The 21,056-nt window shown below is 39.3% G+C and overlaps 1 protein-coding gene across 11 annotated transcripts in view; it reads right to left on the minus strand.

Moving 5' to 3' along the window:
* Positions 1-21,056, minus strand: part of LPP (LIM domain containing preferred translocation partner in lipoma) — a 765,001-nt gene that overhangs the window by 390,030 nt on the left and 353,915 nt on the right. For all 11 annotated transcript variants that reach the window (XM_070371859.1, XM_070371864.1, XM_070371863.1 and 8 more), the window contains one exon: positions 16,732-16,854. In XM_070371859.1, the coding sequence (XP_070227960.1) occupies positions 16,732-16,854 (123 nt within the window). The remainder of the gene's footprint in view (positions 1-16,731; positions 16,855-21,056) is intronic.

The following is a 21,056-nucleotide window of genomic DNA, read 5'->3' on the forward strand; positions in this document are numbered from 1 at the left end:
CAGACACTACCCTCTGGTTGCACATAATGACTTCTAGGAACGCCAAATGAGTAGTACAGAAAAACTTCTACAGTGAAATAATTAAAGGACAGAAAGAAAAATAAATATATACATATTTTCTTCTTTTACACAGGGCAAAAGCCATACCAATTCAAGCTAACAACACCATAAGAGATTATGTCATTTCTCAAGTCCAGTTTATAAATATTGAAACAGACTCAGAAAGAGGGAGCATACCCACTGGACACCTGGGCTGATGATGGAAATTATGGACCTCTTGCTGTTGTTCAGTTGCTAAGTCGTGTATGATTCTATGAGAACCCATGCAGTGCAGCACGCCAGGCTCCTCCATCCTCCACTATTTCCTGGAGTTTGCTCAAACTCATGTCCTTTGAGTTGATGATGCTGTCCAGCCATCCCATCCTCTGCTGCTTCCTTCTCCTCCTGCCCTCAATCCTTCCCAGTATCAGAGACCTCTCAAGACACTTTAAATAATATTTTTAAATGTCCAACTAAGTTGTTCCACTTGCCTGTTTTCACAAGATGGCGTATTTTTGCAAGGTTAAGGAAGGAGTCTCTTTCTACCCTCACTCTGTTCACCTATAGCTCTTATCAGTGTTCACCAGAGTTCTGCTGATATTTATAAACACAATCTCCAAAGGTCATTAAGGTTCTTTTTTAAATGTTTTAATTTAATTAATTTTTAAGCCATTGGCTTTCCTGTATGCAATGGCGTCTCTCCAGTCGTGATGCACAGGCTTAGCTGCCCTGTAGCATGTGAAATTTTAGCTTCTTGACCAGGGATCAAACTTGTGTCCTCTGCTTTGGAAGGCAGATTCTTAACCACTGGACCATCCAGGAAGTCCCCATCAAAAATTCTTCTTAGTAACAGTTCTAAAAAAATCACATATCTCTGCTAGTTGTTATAGCAAGCAGCACAAAAACCTTTATTGAGGCTGAGTAGTTTGCCTTAAGCACAGAAATAGTCAATATGGGGGCCTGGGATAGGACCAAAGTCTGTCTTTACTTCTAAGTTTTACATCAAGGAACAGAAAACTCCAAGCCCTGTGACCAAGAATGAGAAAACCACAAAATCCTAGTATCTTTCAAATCAATTCTCCCATCTGTTGCCTGAATGACTTTCCCAGAGTTACTGCCAAGACTCACCTGATGATGATGGTGGTGGTCGTGATAGCGACGGCAATAACAGTGTTATCATGTGCAAGATAGTGCATTCACACATTGCACATACACCCAGTATTCCATGTGGTCCTCATGTAAACTCTGAGATGTATTATTAACTCAGGTTAATAACTGAGGTTTTAGAGCATTTAAAAATTCACCCAGTAAATGCCAGAGAATCATTTCAACTGGCTCCAATGAAGGCAAATAAGCAATCTTCTGAGGAAGCCTACATTGAACCTCAACTGTCCTTACTGTTAGAAAGGTACTGCCTTCAAAATATTAGTTTGTGTTATGCTCCCTAGATCTACATGGAAGTCTGGTCCTACCTGCAGTGACTCCTATTCAAGTACGGTTAGGAGTCCCAGGCAGCTTCCACAACATCCATGCTGAGTTACATCTCTTCCGGCAGCATCCTATATATGCTTCTTCCTTAGGATGTATACTCTGTGCCTTAACTGTCAGTTTGCATTCTCCCAATAGACTATGAGCTTCTTTAAAGTGTGGACCATGGGCAATTTTACCTCCGTATTAAAGGCACATTGCTCAATATAGAGCTCTATTTTTTTTTAAGTGAGATATAATTCACACACCACTAAGTCCACTCTTCAAAAATGTACAGTGATCACTGGTATATTCAAGAAATTGTGAAATGTTGTTGTTCATTTGCTCAGTCATGTCCTATTCTTTGCGACCCCATGGACTACAGCATGCCCACCAGGCTTCCCTGTCCTTCACCATCTACCAGAGCTTGCTCAAATTCATGTCCAATGAGTCAGTGATGCCTTCCAACCATCTCATCCTCTGTCATCCCCTTCTCCTCCTGCCTTTAATCTTCCCCAGCATCAGGGTCTTTTCTAATGAGTCAGCTCTTTGCATCAGGTAGCTAAAGTATTGGAGCTTCAGCTTCAGCATCAGTCCTTCTAATGAATATTCAGGACTGATTTCCTTTAGGATGGACTGGTTGGATCTCCTTGCAGTCCAAGGGACTCTCAAGAGTCTTCTCCAACACCACAATTCAAAAGCAACAATTCTTTGGCACTCAGCTTTCTTTATAGTCCAACTCTCACATCCATACATGACCACTGGAAAAACCATAGCTTTGACGAGAAGGACCTCTGTCGGGAAAGTAATGTCTCTGCTTTTTAATATGCTATCTAGGTTGGTCATATGGCAATCCACTCCAGTACTGTTGCCTGGAAAATCCCATGGACAGAGGAGCCTGGTAGGCTACAGTCCATGGGGTCGCAAAGAGTCGGACACGACTGAGCAACTTCACTTCACCTTAGGTTGGTCATAGCTTTTCTTCCAAGAAGCAAACATCTTTTAAGTTCATGGCAACAATCACCATCTACATTAATTTTGGAGCCCAAGAAAACAAAGCCTGTCATTGTTTCCATTTTTTCCCCATCTATTTACCATGAAGTGATGGAACCGGATGCCATGATCTTCGTTTTTGGAATGTTGAGCTTTAAGTCAGCATTTTCTCTCTCCTCTTTCACGTTCATCAAGAGGCTCTTTAGTTCCTCTATGCTTTCGGCCATAAGGGTGGTGCCATGTGCATATATGAGGCTATGGATATTTCTCCTGGCAATCTTAATTTCAGCTTGTGCTTCATCCAGCCAGGCATTTCTCATGATGCATGTAAGTTAAATAGGTAGGGTGACAAAATACAGCCTTGACGTACTCCTTTCCCAAGTTTGAACCAGTCTGTTGGTCATTCGTATATTTAAGGAATTGTGAAATGAATATCACTAATTGCTATTTGATCATTCCCAAAATAATTAGACTGTCCCCACAGGAGGTGGTGATTTAGTCTCAAAGTCATTTCTGACTCTTGCAACCCCGTGGACTGTAGCCCACCAGGCTCCACTGTCCGTTGGATTTCCCAATCTGGAAAGCAGAGTGGGCTGAAGTTGGCCCCAGTCCAGAATGCCTGTAATTTGGGAACCAGGTGTGAAGCATTTTTGTTCCATCTTGTTCCCCAGCATCTACAGAAGCCTCATGCACCTCACTTGAGGCAGCAGCACTCTGTAGGAAACATATGTACAGGTAGAGGTGGAAGGAAGTGTCACAGCTGGGTTATGGATTTTACAATACAAAAAAACACACCTCATCCACGCACAAGTGAGAGCTGGGCTTGGGAGATAGGGGAAAGAGTACTTCACAGCCTCAGTATAAGGTGGGACTCCCAAGTGTACTAATTACTCTGATACTCATTTGTGGTTTTTAAAGATGTGTCTTATTACTTTAAGGAAATGGTGCCCCACTCCAGTATTCTTGCCTGGAGAATCCCATGGACAGAAGAGCTTGGACGCCTCAGTCCATGGGGTCACAAAGAATCCTTTGTGCGATTTCCTTCTCCAGGGTATCTTCCTTACCCAGGGATTGAACCCATGGCTTCTGTACTGCAGAAGGCCTCCTGCAAATTGTAAAATGAATATCGCTTTCTCATTGCAGATTATTTCAATCATTCCCCAAAGACCTTCTGTTGCCACTTTTCCCCCTTCTCAGTCACTGGAGACCACTAATCTCTCTAAATCTATAGATCAGCCTAGTCATATAAATGCAATCATGTTACATGAAATCTTTGTGACTGGTTTCTTCATATAGCATAGTTTTCAAGATTTATATGTGTTTTGGCATGTATCAGTATTTCCTTTTAATTTATGATTAAATAATATTTAACTGGATGGATATACTACACTTGTTTATTCATTCTTCAATTGATTGATGTTTAAATTGTTTCCACTTTCTGGCTATTATGAATAATGCAGCTATGCACATTCATTGACAGGCTTTTGTGTGGATAAATGTTTTAATTCTCTTGGATATATATTTAGGAACAAAGTTGTTTGATCATATGATAACTTTAAGTCTAATCTTTTGAGGAACTGGTAGGCTTTTTTCAAAGTGGCTGTGCCACTTTACAACTAGCCAGCAATGTATGACAACTCCAATTTCACTACATCTTTTTTTTTTATATGTTTCTGTCTTTTGTATTATAACCATCTTAGTGTGCGTGATGTTGTATCTCATTGTAGTTTTGATTTATTTCCTGGATAACTAATAACATCTTTTCCTATGATATTAGCTTCCAGTATATCTTTGGAGAAATGTCTATCAAGATCATTTGTCCATTTTTAAATTAGATTATTTGTCTTCTTACTGCTGTATAAGAGTCTTCATATAGTCTAGATATAAATCTATCATATACATGATATCCAAGTGAATTCTCCCAGTCCATGGGTTGCTATTCACTTCCATGATAGTGTCATTTTAAGCACAAAAGTATTAAATTTTGAAAAGTCTAAGGAATTGGGTTTTTTTGTTTGTTTGTTTTGTTTTTTAAGCTATTAGTACTTTTGGTCTGGGCTTCCCCAGTGGCTCAGTGGTAAAGAATGCACCTGCCGGGCAGGAGATGCAGGTTCAATCCCTGGGTCGGAAAGGTCCCTTGGTGAAGGAAATGGCAATCTACTCCAGTACTTTTGCCTGGGAAATCCATGGACAGAGAAGCCTGGTGAGCTACAGTTCATAGGGTTGCAAAGAATAGGACACGACTGAGCGACTGCGCACATGCACACACACACACACACACACACACACTGGTCATTTAGAAAATAAAACATCACTCTCTGTTGGGTGGCAGAGGGAGCCAAGAGGATTCCTTATTGCACTTCTAGCAGTATCTAAGAAATAACATTTTTCAGTATTTTCATATAAGTAGTATAATATCAAGATGATACAATCTCAAAACAGTCAAGACACTTATTAAAATAACTTGAGTAATGGGCTTACATATCTGATGACTAGTACTTGAAGCTTTCTGAAACACATTTCTTAAACAAATATTCATCTCATTAACTCACTTTAATTCTTATAGTTTAGTTATACCAGCAGAATGTTACTGTTATGGATCCATTGTTTATGATCTATATAAGCAATCTATTTAGAATTAAATGATCGCTTTAAAATGTCTTAAGTTTACTTATTTTTAAGGATTTTCATAGACACATATAGATAGAAAGCTTGTTTCCATTTAAAAAGTACAAATTAGGTTAAGACAATCAGTTTTAAAAATGGCTTACAATTGGCACACACATAATATTTCAAATATCAGGTCAGGAGGTATCAGAAATAATGCGGTAAAGGAAGGAGGAGATGAATCATTGAAGCTCAAACAAAAGAGTCATATGATAATTCTGCAGAATTTTTGCTATTTTTTTTCTGAAAAAAAGAAGCATACATTAGCTCATCAGTCAAGTAACTTTTTGTCTTCTATCATTGAATCTGAAGAACTTATCATATTGATCTTTGTATTAGGAAACACTGAGTAACATAATGGTCCTTTCTTTTTAGCAGTTACCTAGAGGATACAGAAAAGACCTTGATGTTTATTTTTATATCATCACAATAAGAAAAAAAGAGTTATAGTAGTGAATTATAATCCCAGAAAACATCATCTTTTCAACCAAGTGCATAGCCTTCAAGTGATACAAGGCAGTGCAGAGATAAAGCGAGAAATTTTAGCTGAATCAGTAGCTGCCGTTAAGTTGTCCATATGTACCTCACTTGCCTCAGCTGTACTATTTTTTACTGCTACAAATACCTGCTGTTACTTATGGAGAAATCAGAAAGCAGGTATAACTATGTCATGCACTAACTCAATGCCAATTCCAAAGTGGGGTTTCTAGCAGACTTCTAGAATGTGAATTCTTACATCCTTTTTGGATTTGCTGACAATATTTACTTATTTACTCAGCAAATATGAATTCATATGGCTCTTGTTTGCAGGAAATAAGAAGATAATCTTGCCTCAAGGGCTATATAGTCAGGTATTTAACACAATTATTTATCAGCTGCGTAAGCTTCAGGCATTGTATGTACACTTTTAGACCATCTATAAGGTATACTCTGTGAAGTAAAATTATTGGAATTTTAACTTTACATGTGAGCAATTTGTGATCCAGAGTAGCAAAACATAATCCAATTCTCTTCTGAGGTCTTGAACCCCAATATGATAGCATAGCAAGTTTGGGCTCAGGACCTCAGAGAGGCCAAATTCCCAGAGACAAATTCTAAAATTCACAAGTGGCCCCATGCGCACATACGTGAAAAGTATACCTACTGGCTCAGCAGCAGTAAGTACCCAACTGGTATCTTTCATTTCAACAAATGTCCAGTTCACAGTTTTATGTAAACTGGAAATATGTATGTTCAAATAACAAAATATACCAAATTAAACTTTCATATCTGTAGTTAATGTATTCACTGAAAGATGACATGTGACGTTCCTGGTAATTCTTCGACAGTATGAAAGTAAGCTTAGCAGTTATCTTCCAACATGGTATTTTTGTGGAGAGGACAGACCAGTTACTCACCATGACAAATGGTGATATGTAGGATTAGTATTAACCACCTCCAATCTTCTGTTCAAAGAGACTACCTTTATCATCATTACGCTTATTTTAGCTACAAGGCATACAAAGGAAATGGGTGTTGAAACGCACAAAAATGTGACAATATCTTATCTGAGATTCGGCTCTTGCTCTTAAAACACAACGTTCCCATGCATTTGCCGTGGTAAAATCTAATCATCTTGAGTAAAAAACACAGACAAATTTGTATTCTGTTGTTTATTTGCTTTTAAATAAAAAAAAAGATAAAGGAATAAAGGGAACCATGGGATCTGAGACTAAGGCTACCACCAAAATAGATATTTAAACAGTGGGAGAGAAGGAAAGAAATAAGGAAAGCAGTCCTGACAAGAAAGCTCTTTAATTTTGCAAATGTGATGTGTGCTTCCGCATGGACATAGAGCTAATTATTTCCACTAAGATTGTGTTATAAAATGGAGAAGCTCAACAGGCAGCTTTGTGAGCTTCTTTTTAAACCAATGTCTAAATGGAGTGACTCAATGTAATGTAACACAATCATCTCTGAGCCAAGGTCTTGCAAACAAATCACAGCTAAAACCTACCCCAGGGACTGTGGCCAGGACACCAGAGAAGGCTTCCTCTTCCCTCCCTAGGCTCCAGTAGAGCTGGCTTCTCCTGGATACTTCAGAGCACAGCTGCCTTGCTTCCCTTCCTCCTATTTCACTGCTGAGACCTTACCCACATCACACACTCAGAGCACACTCTTACACTGGGGCAAGTCAAATGGGCATTTTGGGAAAGAAGTTTTGGAGAGGTGCAACCGGAGAAGGCAATGGCATCCCACTCCAGTACTCTTGCCTGTACAACCCCATGGACGGAGGAGCCTCATAGGCTGCAGTCCATGGGGTCGCTAAGAGTCAGACATGACTGAGCGACTTCACTTTCATTTTTCACTTTCATGCCTTGGAGAAGGAAATGGCAACCCACTCCAGTGTTCTTGCCTGGAGAATCACAGGGACAGGGGAGCCTGGTGGGCTTCCATCTATGGGGTCGCACAGAGTCGGACACGACTGACGCGACTTAGCAGCAGCAGCAGCAGCAACCCAAGGAAGATCTTCAACATAAAGTTCCACGTGAAAATGTTACATTTTCTTGGCACTCAAAATTGAAAAGCTAACTTTATTATGCTTGTCACTTAAGACACAAATACAAACATCAGCTTCTTTAAAAGGAAGAGGTATAAATGTTATTGAGATGCAATTATATACAATCTAAAAATTAATTGCCTGTCATCAAAATCATGGCATGCAACTCTGAGTCAGCTAACCACTCCTCCACCCCCACCTCATTGTTACTTAACAGTTGAGGTTTCCTGGCAGGTACAGACTAATTCAAAATACCCCAGATCTACTAAATATGGGAACTGCAAAGAATTAGATCCTCTTTTCTTTTAAAATGGTATTTTGCCTCTATTACTTTAATGGACTCCATTTGGCAACTTACATATGAGGTTTCTACTATATTTCAACTTTGACCATAGCTTTCAAAGAAAGCTATTAGTAAGCAGACATTACAGATACATGGACAAATCAAAAAAAAAAAATTTTGTTTGTTTGTTTTGTTTTGTTTTAAGTGAATTTTGTTCTTATTATTTAGTTGCTAAGTCCTGTCTGACTCTTTGAGATCCCATGAACTGTAGCCCACCAGACTCCTCTATCCATGGGATTTCTCAGGCAAGAATACTGGTGTGGGTTGCCATTTCCTTCCAGAGGGGCTCTTTCCCACCCATGTCCCCTGCTTGGCAGGTTGATTTTTTACCACTGAGCCACCTGGGAAGCCCAATCAAATCATGCTATGAATCTAACATTTTTCCCAAAGGAATACGAGAAGAGGAAAATGACACTATCCATACCTCTTCTCTTTTTCAACAGTATAAGACCCAGTTCCTATCTCCATTTCCAAGAAGCCAAACAAAGCAACACCCAAGTCTCATTCTGCAGCAATATTCTCCATCTTAGCACACAGTATCAGCATGTCACAGGTCTCATCCTCCAGTAGCATACATGTTTAGGTTGCAACAAATAGTATGGAATATTAAAATTTTAATCATTAATTTCCCCTGCAGCTGCTCATGGCTTTTGCAAGCTAGAACAAGGAGCACAAGAGAATAGAAGATCCATGGCATAGAAAACTCCACCCTGATTACAGAACCAGCAAGCCCTTAGGCCACATGAATTACAAATAAAAAGCCTTCCATGCAACACAGACACACCTGAAATAATTTTTTAGGTTGCCTCATAAATTATTGCTCTATGAAAGGAATGCAGTGTGGGAGCACTGGGATTGAAACTCAAGATATGTTCATGTAACCAAACAGCAAGTATGTACTCAGTTTCCAAACAAACTAAGAAATTGTAATCATTTTAAAAGGTTTAAATAAGAAAGATAAATATATCATTGATGGAGTAGCAGCATTCAGGAAAGACAAACCGCAAACCTTCAAAGACCTGAAGTTACAAGCAAGCTCCCAACACAAGCTAACCATCTGAAAACAAAACAGGAAGGACTGGCACTTCCCTGGCAGGCCAGTAGTTCAGTTTAATATGTTCAGTTGCTCAGTTGTGCCTGACTCTCTGCGACCCCAAAGACTGCAGCATGCCAGGCTTCCCTGTTCATCACCAATTCCCAGAGCTTGCTCAAACTCATGTCCACTGACTCAGCGATGCCATCCATGTGAAGTCAAGTGGACCTTAGGAAGCATCACTACAAACAAAGCTAGTGGAGGTGATGCAATTCCAGTTGAGCTATTTCAAATCCTGAAAGATGATGCTGTGAAAGTGCTGCACTCAATATGCCAGCAAATTTGGAAAACTCAGCACTGGCTGAGAAAAGGTCAGTTTTCATTTCAATCTCAAAGAAAGGCACTGCCAGAGAATGCTTAAACTACTGCACAATTGCATTCATCTCACACAATAGTAAAGCAATGCTTAAAATCCTTCAAGCCAGGCTTCAGCAATACGTGAACCATGAACTTCCAGATGTTCAAGCTGGTTTTAGAGAGGGCAGAGGAACCAGAGGTCAAATTGCCAACATCCACTGGATCATCGAAAAAGCAAGAGAGTTCCAGAAAAACATCTATTTCTGCTTTATTGACTATGCCAAAGCCTTTGACTGTGTGGATCACAATAAACTGTGGAAAATTCTGAAAGAGATGGAAATACCAGACCACCTGACCTGCCTCTTGAGAAACCTGTGTGCAGGTCAGGAAGCAACAGTTAGAACTAGACATGGAGCAACAGACTGGTTCCAAATAGGAAAAGGAGTACGTCAAGGCTGTATATTGTCACCCTGCTTATTTAATTATATGCAGAGTACATCATGAGAAGCGCTGGGCTGGAGGAAGTACAAGATGGAATCAAGATTGCCAGGGGAAATATCAATAACCTCAGATATGCAGATGACACCACCCTTATGACAGAAAGTGAAGAAGAACTAAAAAGCCTCTTGATGAAAGTGAAAGAGGAGAGTGAAAAAGTTGGCTTAAAGCTCAACATTCAGGAAACTAAGATCATGGCATCTGGTCCTATCACTTCATGGCAAATAGATGGGGAAACAGTGGAAATAGTGGCTGACTTTATTTTTCTGGGCTCCAAAATCACTGCAGATGGTGACTGCAGCCATGAAATTAAAAGATGCTTACTCCTTGGAAGGAAAGTTATGACCAACTTAGACCGCATATTAAAAAGCAGAGACATTACTTTGTCAACAAAGGTCCATCTAGTCAAGGTTATGGTTTTTCCAGTAGTCATGTATGGATGTGAGAGTTGGACTATAAAGAAAGCTGAGCGCCAAAGAATTGATGCTGTTGAACTGGGATGTTGGAGAAGACTCTTGAGAGTCCCTTGGACTGCAAGGAGATCCAACCAGTCCACCTAATGGAGATCAGTCCTGGGTGTTCATTAGAGGGACTGATATTGAAGCTGAAACTCCAATACTTTGGCCACCTGATGTGAAGAGCTGACTCATTTGAAAAGACCCTGATGCTGGGAAAGATTGAGGGCAGGAGGAGAAAGGGACGACAGAGGATGACATGGTTGGATGGCATCACCGACTTGATGGACATGGGTTTGGGTGGACTCGGGGAGTTGGTGATGGACAGGGAAGCCTGGCGTGCTGAAGTTCATGGGGTCACAACGAGTTGGACACGACTGAGTGACTGAACTGAACTGAACTGATGCCATCCAACCATCTCATCCTCTGTTGTTCCCTTTTCCTCCTGCCCTCGGTCTTTCCCAGCATTAGGGTCTTTTCCAATGAGTCACTTCTTCACATCAGGTGGCCAAAGTATTGAAGCTTCAGCATCAGTCCTTCCAATGAATATTCAGGACTGATTTCCTTTAGGACTGACTGGTTTAATCTCCTATAAAATTCTGTATACCTCAGAGCCAAAAACTAAAAATATAAAACAGAAGCAACACTGTAATAAATTCAATAGTCTTTAAAAATGGTTCACATCCAAAAAGAAAAAAAATGAAAAATGGGAAAGACTGAGTGGACCATTGCTCAAAGTCAATATCTTATTTCTTGGGACTAGAAAATATGGTTTCTCCGCAAAAGAGGAGACCTGTAGTTACCATGCCCATATTAGAAATATAGAAAAGGAAGCTCAGACTGGTGATATGGACAATTCACACAACTGGAGGTCTTTTTACAGAGGCGATCACAGGAAATTGAGAAGACAGTGCTCTTCTTATTGGCAAGCTTGGGAACCTAGGTGTTTTTTTTAATATAAATTTATTTATTTTAATTGGAGGCTAATTACTTTACAATATTGTATTGGTTTTGCCATACATCAACATGAATCCACCACGGGTGTACACGTGTTTCCCATCCTGAACCCCCCTTCCACATACCTCCCAATACCATCCCTCTGGGTCATCCCAGTGCACCAGCCCTGAGCATCCTGTATCCTGTATTGAACCTGGACTGGTGATTCGTTTCATATATGATATTATACATGTTTCAATGCCATTCTCCCAAAACATCCCACCCTTTCCCTCTCCCACAGAGTCCAAAAGACTGTTCTATACATCTGTCTCTTTTGCTGTCTTGCATAAAGGGTTATCATTACCATCTTTCTAAATTCCATATATATGTGTTAGTATACTGTATTGGTGTTTTTCTTTCTGGCTTACTTCACTCTGTATAATAGGCTGTCCAATCCTATCCTTATCCCTGGAATTGCTCCAAATGTTTTCATACTATCCTAAATGAAGACAGAGAAATTGTATTTGACCAATTTCAAAGAAACTTGATTCAAAAACACTAAATCTTTAATGACAATTAATATAAAATACCTGAAATATCCTCCGAGTTACCTAGGTACCAGTCCCTGCCCTACCAAACTCAGTGCAGGGAAGAAAGGTCAGCTTTGTACCAGGAATTAGAAAGCCAGCGATCTAGGCATGGTTTTGCCAAGAGAAGGGAAAGGAAATCATAAGTCCGTGGATTTATCCTTTGTATTCTAAGAAACCAAGAGAATTTCAAGGTGACCCTATGTACACTTGCCAGGAGTCTAATCTGTGCTTTTACTAACAGCAGAATGCCAGATGGGTGGGGTCTATATTCATACTAATTAAAAATATATATATAATCATAAATATTCAATTTCCCTTTAAGTTATGTTGTATTTTGTTTACTCCTTCATGTTTCCAAGCCATGTTTTAGAGGAAGTGCCACAAAAGGGTGCCATTTTAGAATAGACTTATTGAAACACTAAAGGGAACCAGTATGTCCCTTGGTTGCTCTTAGTATCCACATGTAACCATTACCTCTTGGTTCAGGAAAAAGAAAAAACAAAAAAAAATCATTGATTCTACCTCTAATGAGCCTTACTGAGCAATATTACTTCCTCTCTCTAGACAAAAACTAGAGTTTGGCTAAAAGACCTCTAAACTGTGATACTCTAAGATCATACTGAGTCTGCAGTTCAACCCACAACCATCTCAGAACTTCTCACATCTGTTCTTCTAAAACTACTCCCTAACATACACTTTTTATCATGATTAGAAATTTTAGTACTAAATACTATGGTAGTTTAATCACATTACTCTGTGCAATGGCTGGCATAGATGTGTTAATAGATTTTAAAATCTTCTGTAAAAGTTCAAAAGGTGTTACCCCTAAACCCACTCTAACCAGAAATATCATTGCTACCCACCCCCCCAAATTTCTCCTTTTACTGTAAGAGTCCTTAGGTATCAAGAAGGATATTTAGGTATTAAGTAGAGCATGGGATTCCATCTGCTGTTCCCTTTGTACTTCACACACCCCATGTCATAAATGAACTACTTTAGTCTTTCAAAAAGGCATTCATTCTCTTTCAACATCCCAAGACTAACGTATTTATATTATTCTCTCATTTGAATTCCATGCCCTTCCCAAATATGCAGCCAAAGGAACTCAAATTCTACCTGCTGAGGGTAGTCCTCCCTGACACTTCCCTAGAAAAATGTAAAATATAAAGTTGATATTCCTATTTTTGATTTCCCAACAATTTCAACATCCAGTGAGTCACACAATAACTTCAAGTAGCACATCCAACAAGCCCTTCTTTTGTGCCCCTCTGAACTGTTTATGCATTTGTCTCTTCTGTAAGACCAGAAATTCCTCTAAAGCAAGAAAATGTGGATTCTAACCTCTATATTTCCAATGCCTAACCCACAATGGGATCTCAATAAATGTTAGCTGAATGAATGAAAATGTGGAAGGAAGCATATTTCCCAAATAAAAAATATGGATAAAAAAGTGAATAGAAATAAAGTTGGGAAATATGACAGTAGAAATTACTCCTCTGGTAAAAGGAAGAAAATGCCCCCATAAAATCTATTTTCAGATATTTTCAGTTGTTAAGTAAATAGAGCAACTTTGGACCTCTTACTATACAAACATTCTACCTATGTGATCATTTTATCCTCTCTCCATGAGTCAATGCAGCCTTGCAAAGGTGATTCAGGAAAGGTGGGTTCAGTAAAGCACACAACACATGATTGAATAATGAAAAATCACAGACCTACTAGCCTACTTTAAGTTGTCAGTGATTTAACAGGTTTTGCAATTAGCTTTGGATCAAAAATGGAAACATCAAAGTTGGCCATTAACAGTCCACATTTTGAGGACTGTTGAAGTACCTTTTAATTACAACACAACACAGTCTACTGCAAACACCATCTTCTCCTGGCACATATTTTTAATATTTCAAGTGTGTGATTATTGTTCTCACAGTATATAATTATGTTAACCAATAAATACTAACGTATCTAATTCAGTTCCACAAGAGTTAAGATAATTCAGAAGAATGAGCTGTTTCTCCCACTTAAGTTTTGCTTTCGTAAATTAGAATAAAGAAGTTAGAATGGATTGCTGTTTAATTTCTGAATGGAACAGAAACATGAAAAGTGGAAATCTCAACCTGTTCTACTTGAGTTATCATTAATAATTTTTTTTAATTTTTAACTTTCATACAGTTTTTAAAGGTAACTTTCCATTTATAATTATTACAAAATATTAGCTATATTTTCTGTGTTGTACAGCATATCCTTGAGCCTATCTTATAACCAATAGCTTGTACCTCTCACTCTAGAAAGATGCAAGAGGATGGGCCCAGGTCTCAGAAATGTTCTCCAGCTAGCCTTGCTTACTCCTGAGTTTCTGAATGTTGTTTGATGTTAAGCATGTTTCCAATTCCACCCCAGCAAATACTTCACGCCCACTTTACACAATGGCAAGGCCACTGACTTTGCCACTGCACTCATCCATTTTGTGCATAAATACATATATATGCCTTCTCTCTTTTTTAAATAGGATTTTTACTTAATCTTGTTTTTCCTCCTAAATTCTCATACCCTAATATATACTGGGGAGATTCAGATTAGAGGTTTTTCTTAACATAGCCTACATTCTTTAAGACTGTCTACACATGCCTCCAATTCACCTCTGCATTTTAATGGGTTTATTCAGCAGCCACATTTTGCTTGTGCAATCTCACTGTGCACACAAACTCATAATCACTGATGTTTAAACAGTGCTTTACTGATTATAAAGTACTTTCACATCTTTTCACACTAGAGTGAAACACAGATATCTCAACTCTGAGACATAGATGCTTATGATGAGGAAACTAAGACTTCGTAGGTGAGTGGCTTGTCTGAGGACATATGACCACAATGTGAGCACAGCTGGACCTTGAAATTAGACCTGTGTTTGATTTTCAAGTTCTAGATCATACTGAGATTTTTCTCTGAATGTTTTTCTTTTTATGAAAAAGCCATACTCAAGAGACACTGATCAATCACATGAGAAACAGTGTCTTATTTCCTATGTTCCTTCTCCAGGATGAACTGTAGATTTTCTCTGCTTGGAAACCTTCAACTATCCCCTATTATTTATAAAATAAGCCAAAATCTTCATCTGGCACTCAAACATATCCATGGGCTATGAGCAGGAGACCTTCTAGGCTTATAGTCCACTTGAAGCTTTCAATGACCTCGTCTGCAGCCACTAGGCAGCTTGCAGTTCTCTGAATGCAGCCTGAACCTTCCTTCAGGTTGCTCTCCCCTCTCGCCTCCAACATCACCACCCCTCCATCCCTCAGCAGAACATGCGAGTATTTGGAATTATCTTTTCAGATGTTGCCACCTTTAAAAGAATATCTCAGTCTTTTCCTTGCGCTTTGATATATCTGCCACTGTTGAACTTATTACGTGTTCCTGAAAGAGGACCATTTGGTCCTATTTTTCTTCCTTTTAACCAACCTCTTTCCTCCTTCTAATAGTTCCCCCAAAAGACCACAGCAGGTGCCACCTGTCTGCAGCCCAGCACGTGTTTATAGAAACAAAGTGCATTTTCACCACTGACAGGCCAAGTGAAGCCAACGGTGATGACAGCTAAGGAAGAACTAAGCACTAGCGTGTGCTGCCTGTGCCCCACGTAACTGACAGTCCCATGATATGTCTAGAAAAGGCAGCTGGAGCATGTCTAATGAGGAAAGCGCCTTACTCAGTACTGTGTTGAAATGACTGACAGCAGAGAAGCAGGACTGGTTTTTTATTTGTGAAAGGAATCACTGTGAATATTGGAGACGCTACTGGAGAACTGGAGGGCTGAAGGTCAAGCAAACATAACACAGTGACAACAGTTCCCGTCCAAGGTCTGCACGAAGAGTACACTGGCTGTCTTACGAGGGCTCAGAAGCTCTGAAATTGATTTACCGTTACTTTCTCGAGACTGGAGAGAGGCAAGGAGTGACCACTAGCAGTGCAAGGTCAGCTTCCGAAATGCAGATAATAAATAAAGGTGAAGAAAAATAGCCACACTCCAAAGGAAGGCAGGGGATGCAAAGAAGAACTAACAACAAGACACCACTTGCATTAGGGAGGTTCAAGAGGGAGGGGACATATGTATACCTACAGTTGATTCATGTTGATATTTGACAGAAAACAACAAAATTCTGTAAAGCAATTATCCCTCAGTTAAAAAAAATAGATTAAAAAGAAAAATACATTAATTGCTGTACCAAATGCTAGTACAACTGGGGAGAAACTTATATATTCAAACTGTTGGTACTAATATAAGCTATTCAGTATCCATGGAAAGAAAAATAAGAAGTAGTCATAACCCCCAATGTAGAAATCCCACTCTAAAAATTCTGAGTCAGGTAAATAGCTCCAAAGAAAATATACATGAACATGTCCTAGGCAGCATTACTTACAACAACTGAGAAAGGAAGGTGTCTCAATGTATTTGATGTAAGGAATTTCTTAGAAAAGATGTAATTCTCACCCTGATTTTAACACACCCATGCTAAACCATATCTCTGAAGATTCTACTAACATATAACAAAATATCCACCTAGGCAAAGCCAGAAAAGGAGCAAGGCAATGGCATAAGAAGATTTAACTTATAAATGGGTAGGATGCTGTGGTGCTGTTTTAGAGAAAATACTAATCAAATCAGTTAAAGAAATTTCTGTTGACTGACATGTTGATATTAAAAAGATAACTTAGACCATTGACCCTGAGAAAATCAAAAAAGAAAGAAGGGCGGTAAGAAGCAGCTTGTGCTTCAGGTAATTGCAGATTATCTGTGGCTAATATTCACAGCTAGCTCTTACCTGCGGGGGCCGAGGCTTGTAGGGGGAGCTGCACTCCAGGTCAGCCAAGATGCTAGTCAGTGAGTCAATCTCAGCATCCAGGCTGGAGCGTCTCTCCTCAAGGGTCTTGCCTCCAGGATTTCCCTGCAAGAAGTAACATATTTACATTAAAAGTGGAACTTTCCGGTTTCCATCCATTTCAGTCTGGGTTCAAATTTCTCAAGTACAAAGTGACTTTGTCTAAGCTTTTTACCATTTCATATATTTAGCTTTTATAAAGTTTTTGAGGTAGGCTGGAGTATTATCCCTCTTTGACAAATAAGACAACTGGAATATATGAGAAGATTTTCCCAAAGTCATACTCTTATTTAGAGGATATTTTCTTTGATGCACATGCAAGTTAAAGGAAGTAACTGCCTCCATACCTGCACTCAAGGAGTAGATCCAGCCAGAGAGGTGATACAAATTCTGTGTTCAGAAACCACAGTATAGCACTTCCCTGGTGCTGCAGTGGTTAAGAATCTGCCTGCCAATGCAGGGGACATGGGTTCAACCCCTGATCCAGGAAGATCCCACATGCCACAGGGCAACTAAGCCCATGGCCCACAAGCTTGCATGCCCATGCTCCGCAACAAGAGAGCCACTGCGGTGAGAAGCCTGAGCGCCACTACAACAGTGAGCAGCCCCAGCTTGCCACAGCTGGAGAGTAGCCCCTCTCCACCTCAACAAGAGAATGCCTACTTGCAGCAACAAAGACCCAGCTCAGCCAAAAATTTAAAAAAAAAGAAAAGAAGCCACTGTATAAAAGGATGGGATTTTAGTTGAAGCAGGAAAAGGCAATGAGAGTTCAAGTCCAGGAAGAGGAATCAGTGAGGGATCAGTGGATTAGGTGTGTCTGTGTCAAAGAGAGACGGAAAGCCCAAAGAGATGTCCCTAAATGATGAACTAGAATAAGACTGCCCAGGGTGTAGCCAAAGGGCTGGAGAAGAAGCATGTGGCAGTGACCAGTGATTATGAAGCACAGGATCTATGAATTTCATGTCAATGTTCCATGTTAGCAGGAGCACTGACTGCTGCTTGCATTTAGAATCCACGTGAAGTGAGCAGAGGGCAGTAACACCACCATAAGGGCCTGCACAGGAAGTGGGAACAGGCTTGGGAAAAACAAGAAGTTTGCCTAGAGTTTAAGGCAAGGAAATAAAGAGTGAAAGAGACTGAAAGTGAAGTCGCTCAGTCATGTCCGACTCTTTGCGACCCCCATGGACTGTAGCCTGCACCAGACTTTGTCCATGGGATTTTCCAGGCAAGAGTACTGGAGTGGGTTGCCATTTCCTTCTCCAGGGGATCTTCCTGACCCAGGGATCAAACCCAGGTCTCAGGGATCGAACCCAGGTCTTCCACCTTGCAGGCAGGCTCTTTACCCTCTGAGCCATCAGGGAAGATAAAACAGTGAAATACAAAGGAAATAAAAGGGTAGTCCTAGGATTTGGAAACAGGGTGACCTGAAATAATCTTTTAAGATAACAATGTAATAATGATCATAGACATGTGATGGGAATGTCTCTTAAGATTCCATCGAGAAATCAAAGTGAATGTGTAGTAAGGCCCATTAGGAATGAAATAATGAGAAGTTAGTGTAATTGAATCAACTCTACAGAACTTGTCTAAGGAAGTTAAATATCAGTATAGTGTCTTGAAGTGTTTAGAAGAAAAAGCCAAGAAACCAGAGAATCCTCAGCAACAACAAAAATTAGGGTGCCCTGACAAGATAGTGTTTAAATCTTATAATTATCTAAGTAAATTTATCTTTATGAATCTGATACAATGACAGCACAATGGTATTTCCTATTAAGACCACTGTTTTCTTTTCTCCTAGTAGCTTGCTCCCCAAACCACCTTTCCTGAGTCCTTAAACTTATTTAATTCTCTGCATAAAACAGCTCAAATGAGATCTAGTATATTAGTCAGTTTCTTGTGATTTTAGCCAGCAAGAGTTAATCTTTCAGAACCTAAACTATCTGTTTAGATCAGATCTATCTCCATATGTTTATGTCATCTTTGATTTCCTTCATTAGTGTCTTATAATTTTCTGTGTACAGTTTTTTTTTTTTAAAGCAGTCATTCCATCTCTCTTAATTTATTCTATCTTTTTTTTCTTTTCTTTTGATTTTTTAACATTACAATATTGTATTGGTTTTGCCATATATCAAAATAAATCCGCCACAGATATACATGTGTTCCCCATCCCGAACCCTCCTCCCTCCTCCTTCCCCATACCATCCCTCTGGGTTGTTCCAGTGCACCAGCCTCAAGCATCCAGTATCGTGCATTGAACCTGGACTGGCGACTCCTTTCATATATGATATTATACATGTTTCAATGCCATTCTCCCAAATCATCCCACCCTCTCCCTCTCCCACAGAGTCCAAAAGACTGTTCTATACATCAGTGTCTCTTTTGCTGTCTCCTATACAGGGTTATTGTTACCATCTTTCTAAATTCCATATATATGCATTAGTATACTGTATTGGTGTTTTTCTTTCTGGATTACTTCACTCTGTATAATAGGCTCCAGTTTCATCCACCTCATTAGAACTGATTCAAATGTATTCTTTTTAATGGCTGAGTAATACTCCATTGTGTATATGTACCACAGCTTTCTTATCCATTCATCTGCTGATGGACATCTAGGTTGATTCCATGTCCTGGCTATTATAAACAGTGCTGTGATGAACACTGGGGTACACGTATCTCTTTCAATTTTGGTTTCCTCAGTGTGTATGCCCAGCAGTGGGATTGCTGGGTCATAAGGCAGTTCTATTTCCAGTTTTTTAAGGAATCTCCACACTGTTCTCCATAGTGGCTGTACTAGTTTGCATTCCCACCAACAGTGTAAGAGGGTTTCCTTTTCTCCACATCCTCTCCAGCATTTATTATTTGTAGACTTTTGGATCGCAGCCATTCTGACTGGCGTGAAATGGTACCTCATAGTGGTTTTGATTTGCATTTCTCTGATAATGAGTGATGTTGACCATCTTTTCATGTGTTTGTTAGCCATCTGTATGTCTTCTTTGGAGAAATGTCTATTTAGTTCTTTGGCCCATTTTTTGATTGGGTCATTTATTTTTCTGGAATTGAGCTGTAGGAGTTGGTTATATATTTTTGAGATTAGTTGTTTGTCCATTGCTTCATTTGCTATTGTTTTCTCCCATTCTGAAGGCTGTCTTTTCACCTTGCTTATAATTTCCTTTGTTGTGCAGAAGCTTTTAAGTTTAATTAGGTCCCATTTGTTTATTTTTGCTTTTATTTCCAATATTCTGGGAGGTGGGTCATAGAGGATCCTGCTGTGATGTATGTCGGAGAGTGTTTTGCCTATGTTCTCCTCTAGGAGTTTTATAGTTTCTGGTCTTATGTTGAGATCTTTAATCCATTTTGAGTTTATTTTTGTGTATGGTGTTAGAAAGTGCTCGAGTTTCATTCTTTTACAAGTAGTTGACCAGTTTTCCCAGCACCACTTGTTAAAGAGATTGTCTTTAATCCATTGTATATTCTTGCCTCCTTTGTCAAAGATAAGGTATCCATATGTGCGTGGATTTATCTCTGGGCTTTCTATTTTGTTCCATTGATCAATATTTCTGTTTTTGTGCCAGTACCATACTGTCTTATCAAGACTGTGGCTTTGTAGTAGAGCCTGAAGTCAGGCAGGTTGATTCCTCCAGTTCCATTCTTCTTTCTCAAGATAGCTTTGGCTATCCAAGGTTTTTTGTATTTCCATACAAATTGTGAAATTATTTGTTCTAGTATCCTTGAGTAAGTTTATTCCTAGATATTTTATTCTTTTGTTGCAATGGTGAATAGGATTGATTCTTTAGTTTTTCTTTCTGATTTTTCACTGTTAGTATATAGAAATGCAAGTGATTTCTGGGTGTTGATTTTATATCCTGCAACTTTGCTAAATTCACTGACTAGCTCCAGTAATTCTCTGATACTATCTTTAGGGTTTTCTATGGACAGAATCATGTCATCTGCAAACAGTGAGAGCTTCACTTCTTTCCTGATCTGGATTCCTTTTATTTCTTTTTCTTCTCTAATGGCTGTAGCTAGGGCTTCCAGAACTATGTTGAATAATAGTGGTGGAAGTGGACACTCTTGTCTTGTTCCTGATCTTAGGGGGAATGCTTTCAGTTTTTCACCATTGAGAATAATGTTAGACATAGGCTTATCATATATGGCCTTTACTACGCTGAGGTAGATTCCTTCTATGCCCATTTTTTAAAAAGTTTCAATCAAAAATCGGTGCTGAATTTTGTAAAAGCCTTTTTCTGCATCTATTGAGATTATCATAT

Source organism: Bos mutus, chromosome 1 (assembly GCF_027580195.1).
Source record: "Bos mutus isolate GX-2022 chromosome 1, NWIPB_WYAK_1.1, whole genome shotgun sequence".
In the NCBI taxonomy this organism is placed as follows: Eukaryota; Metazoa; Chordata; class Mammalia; order Artiodactyla; family Bovidae; genus Bos; species Bos mutus.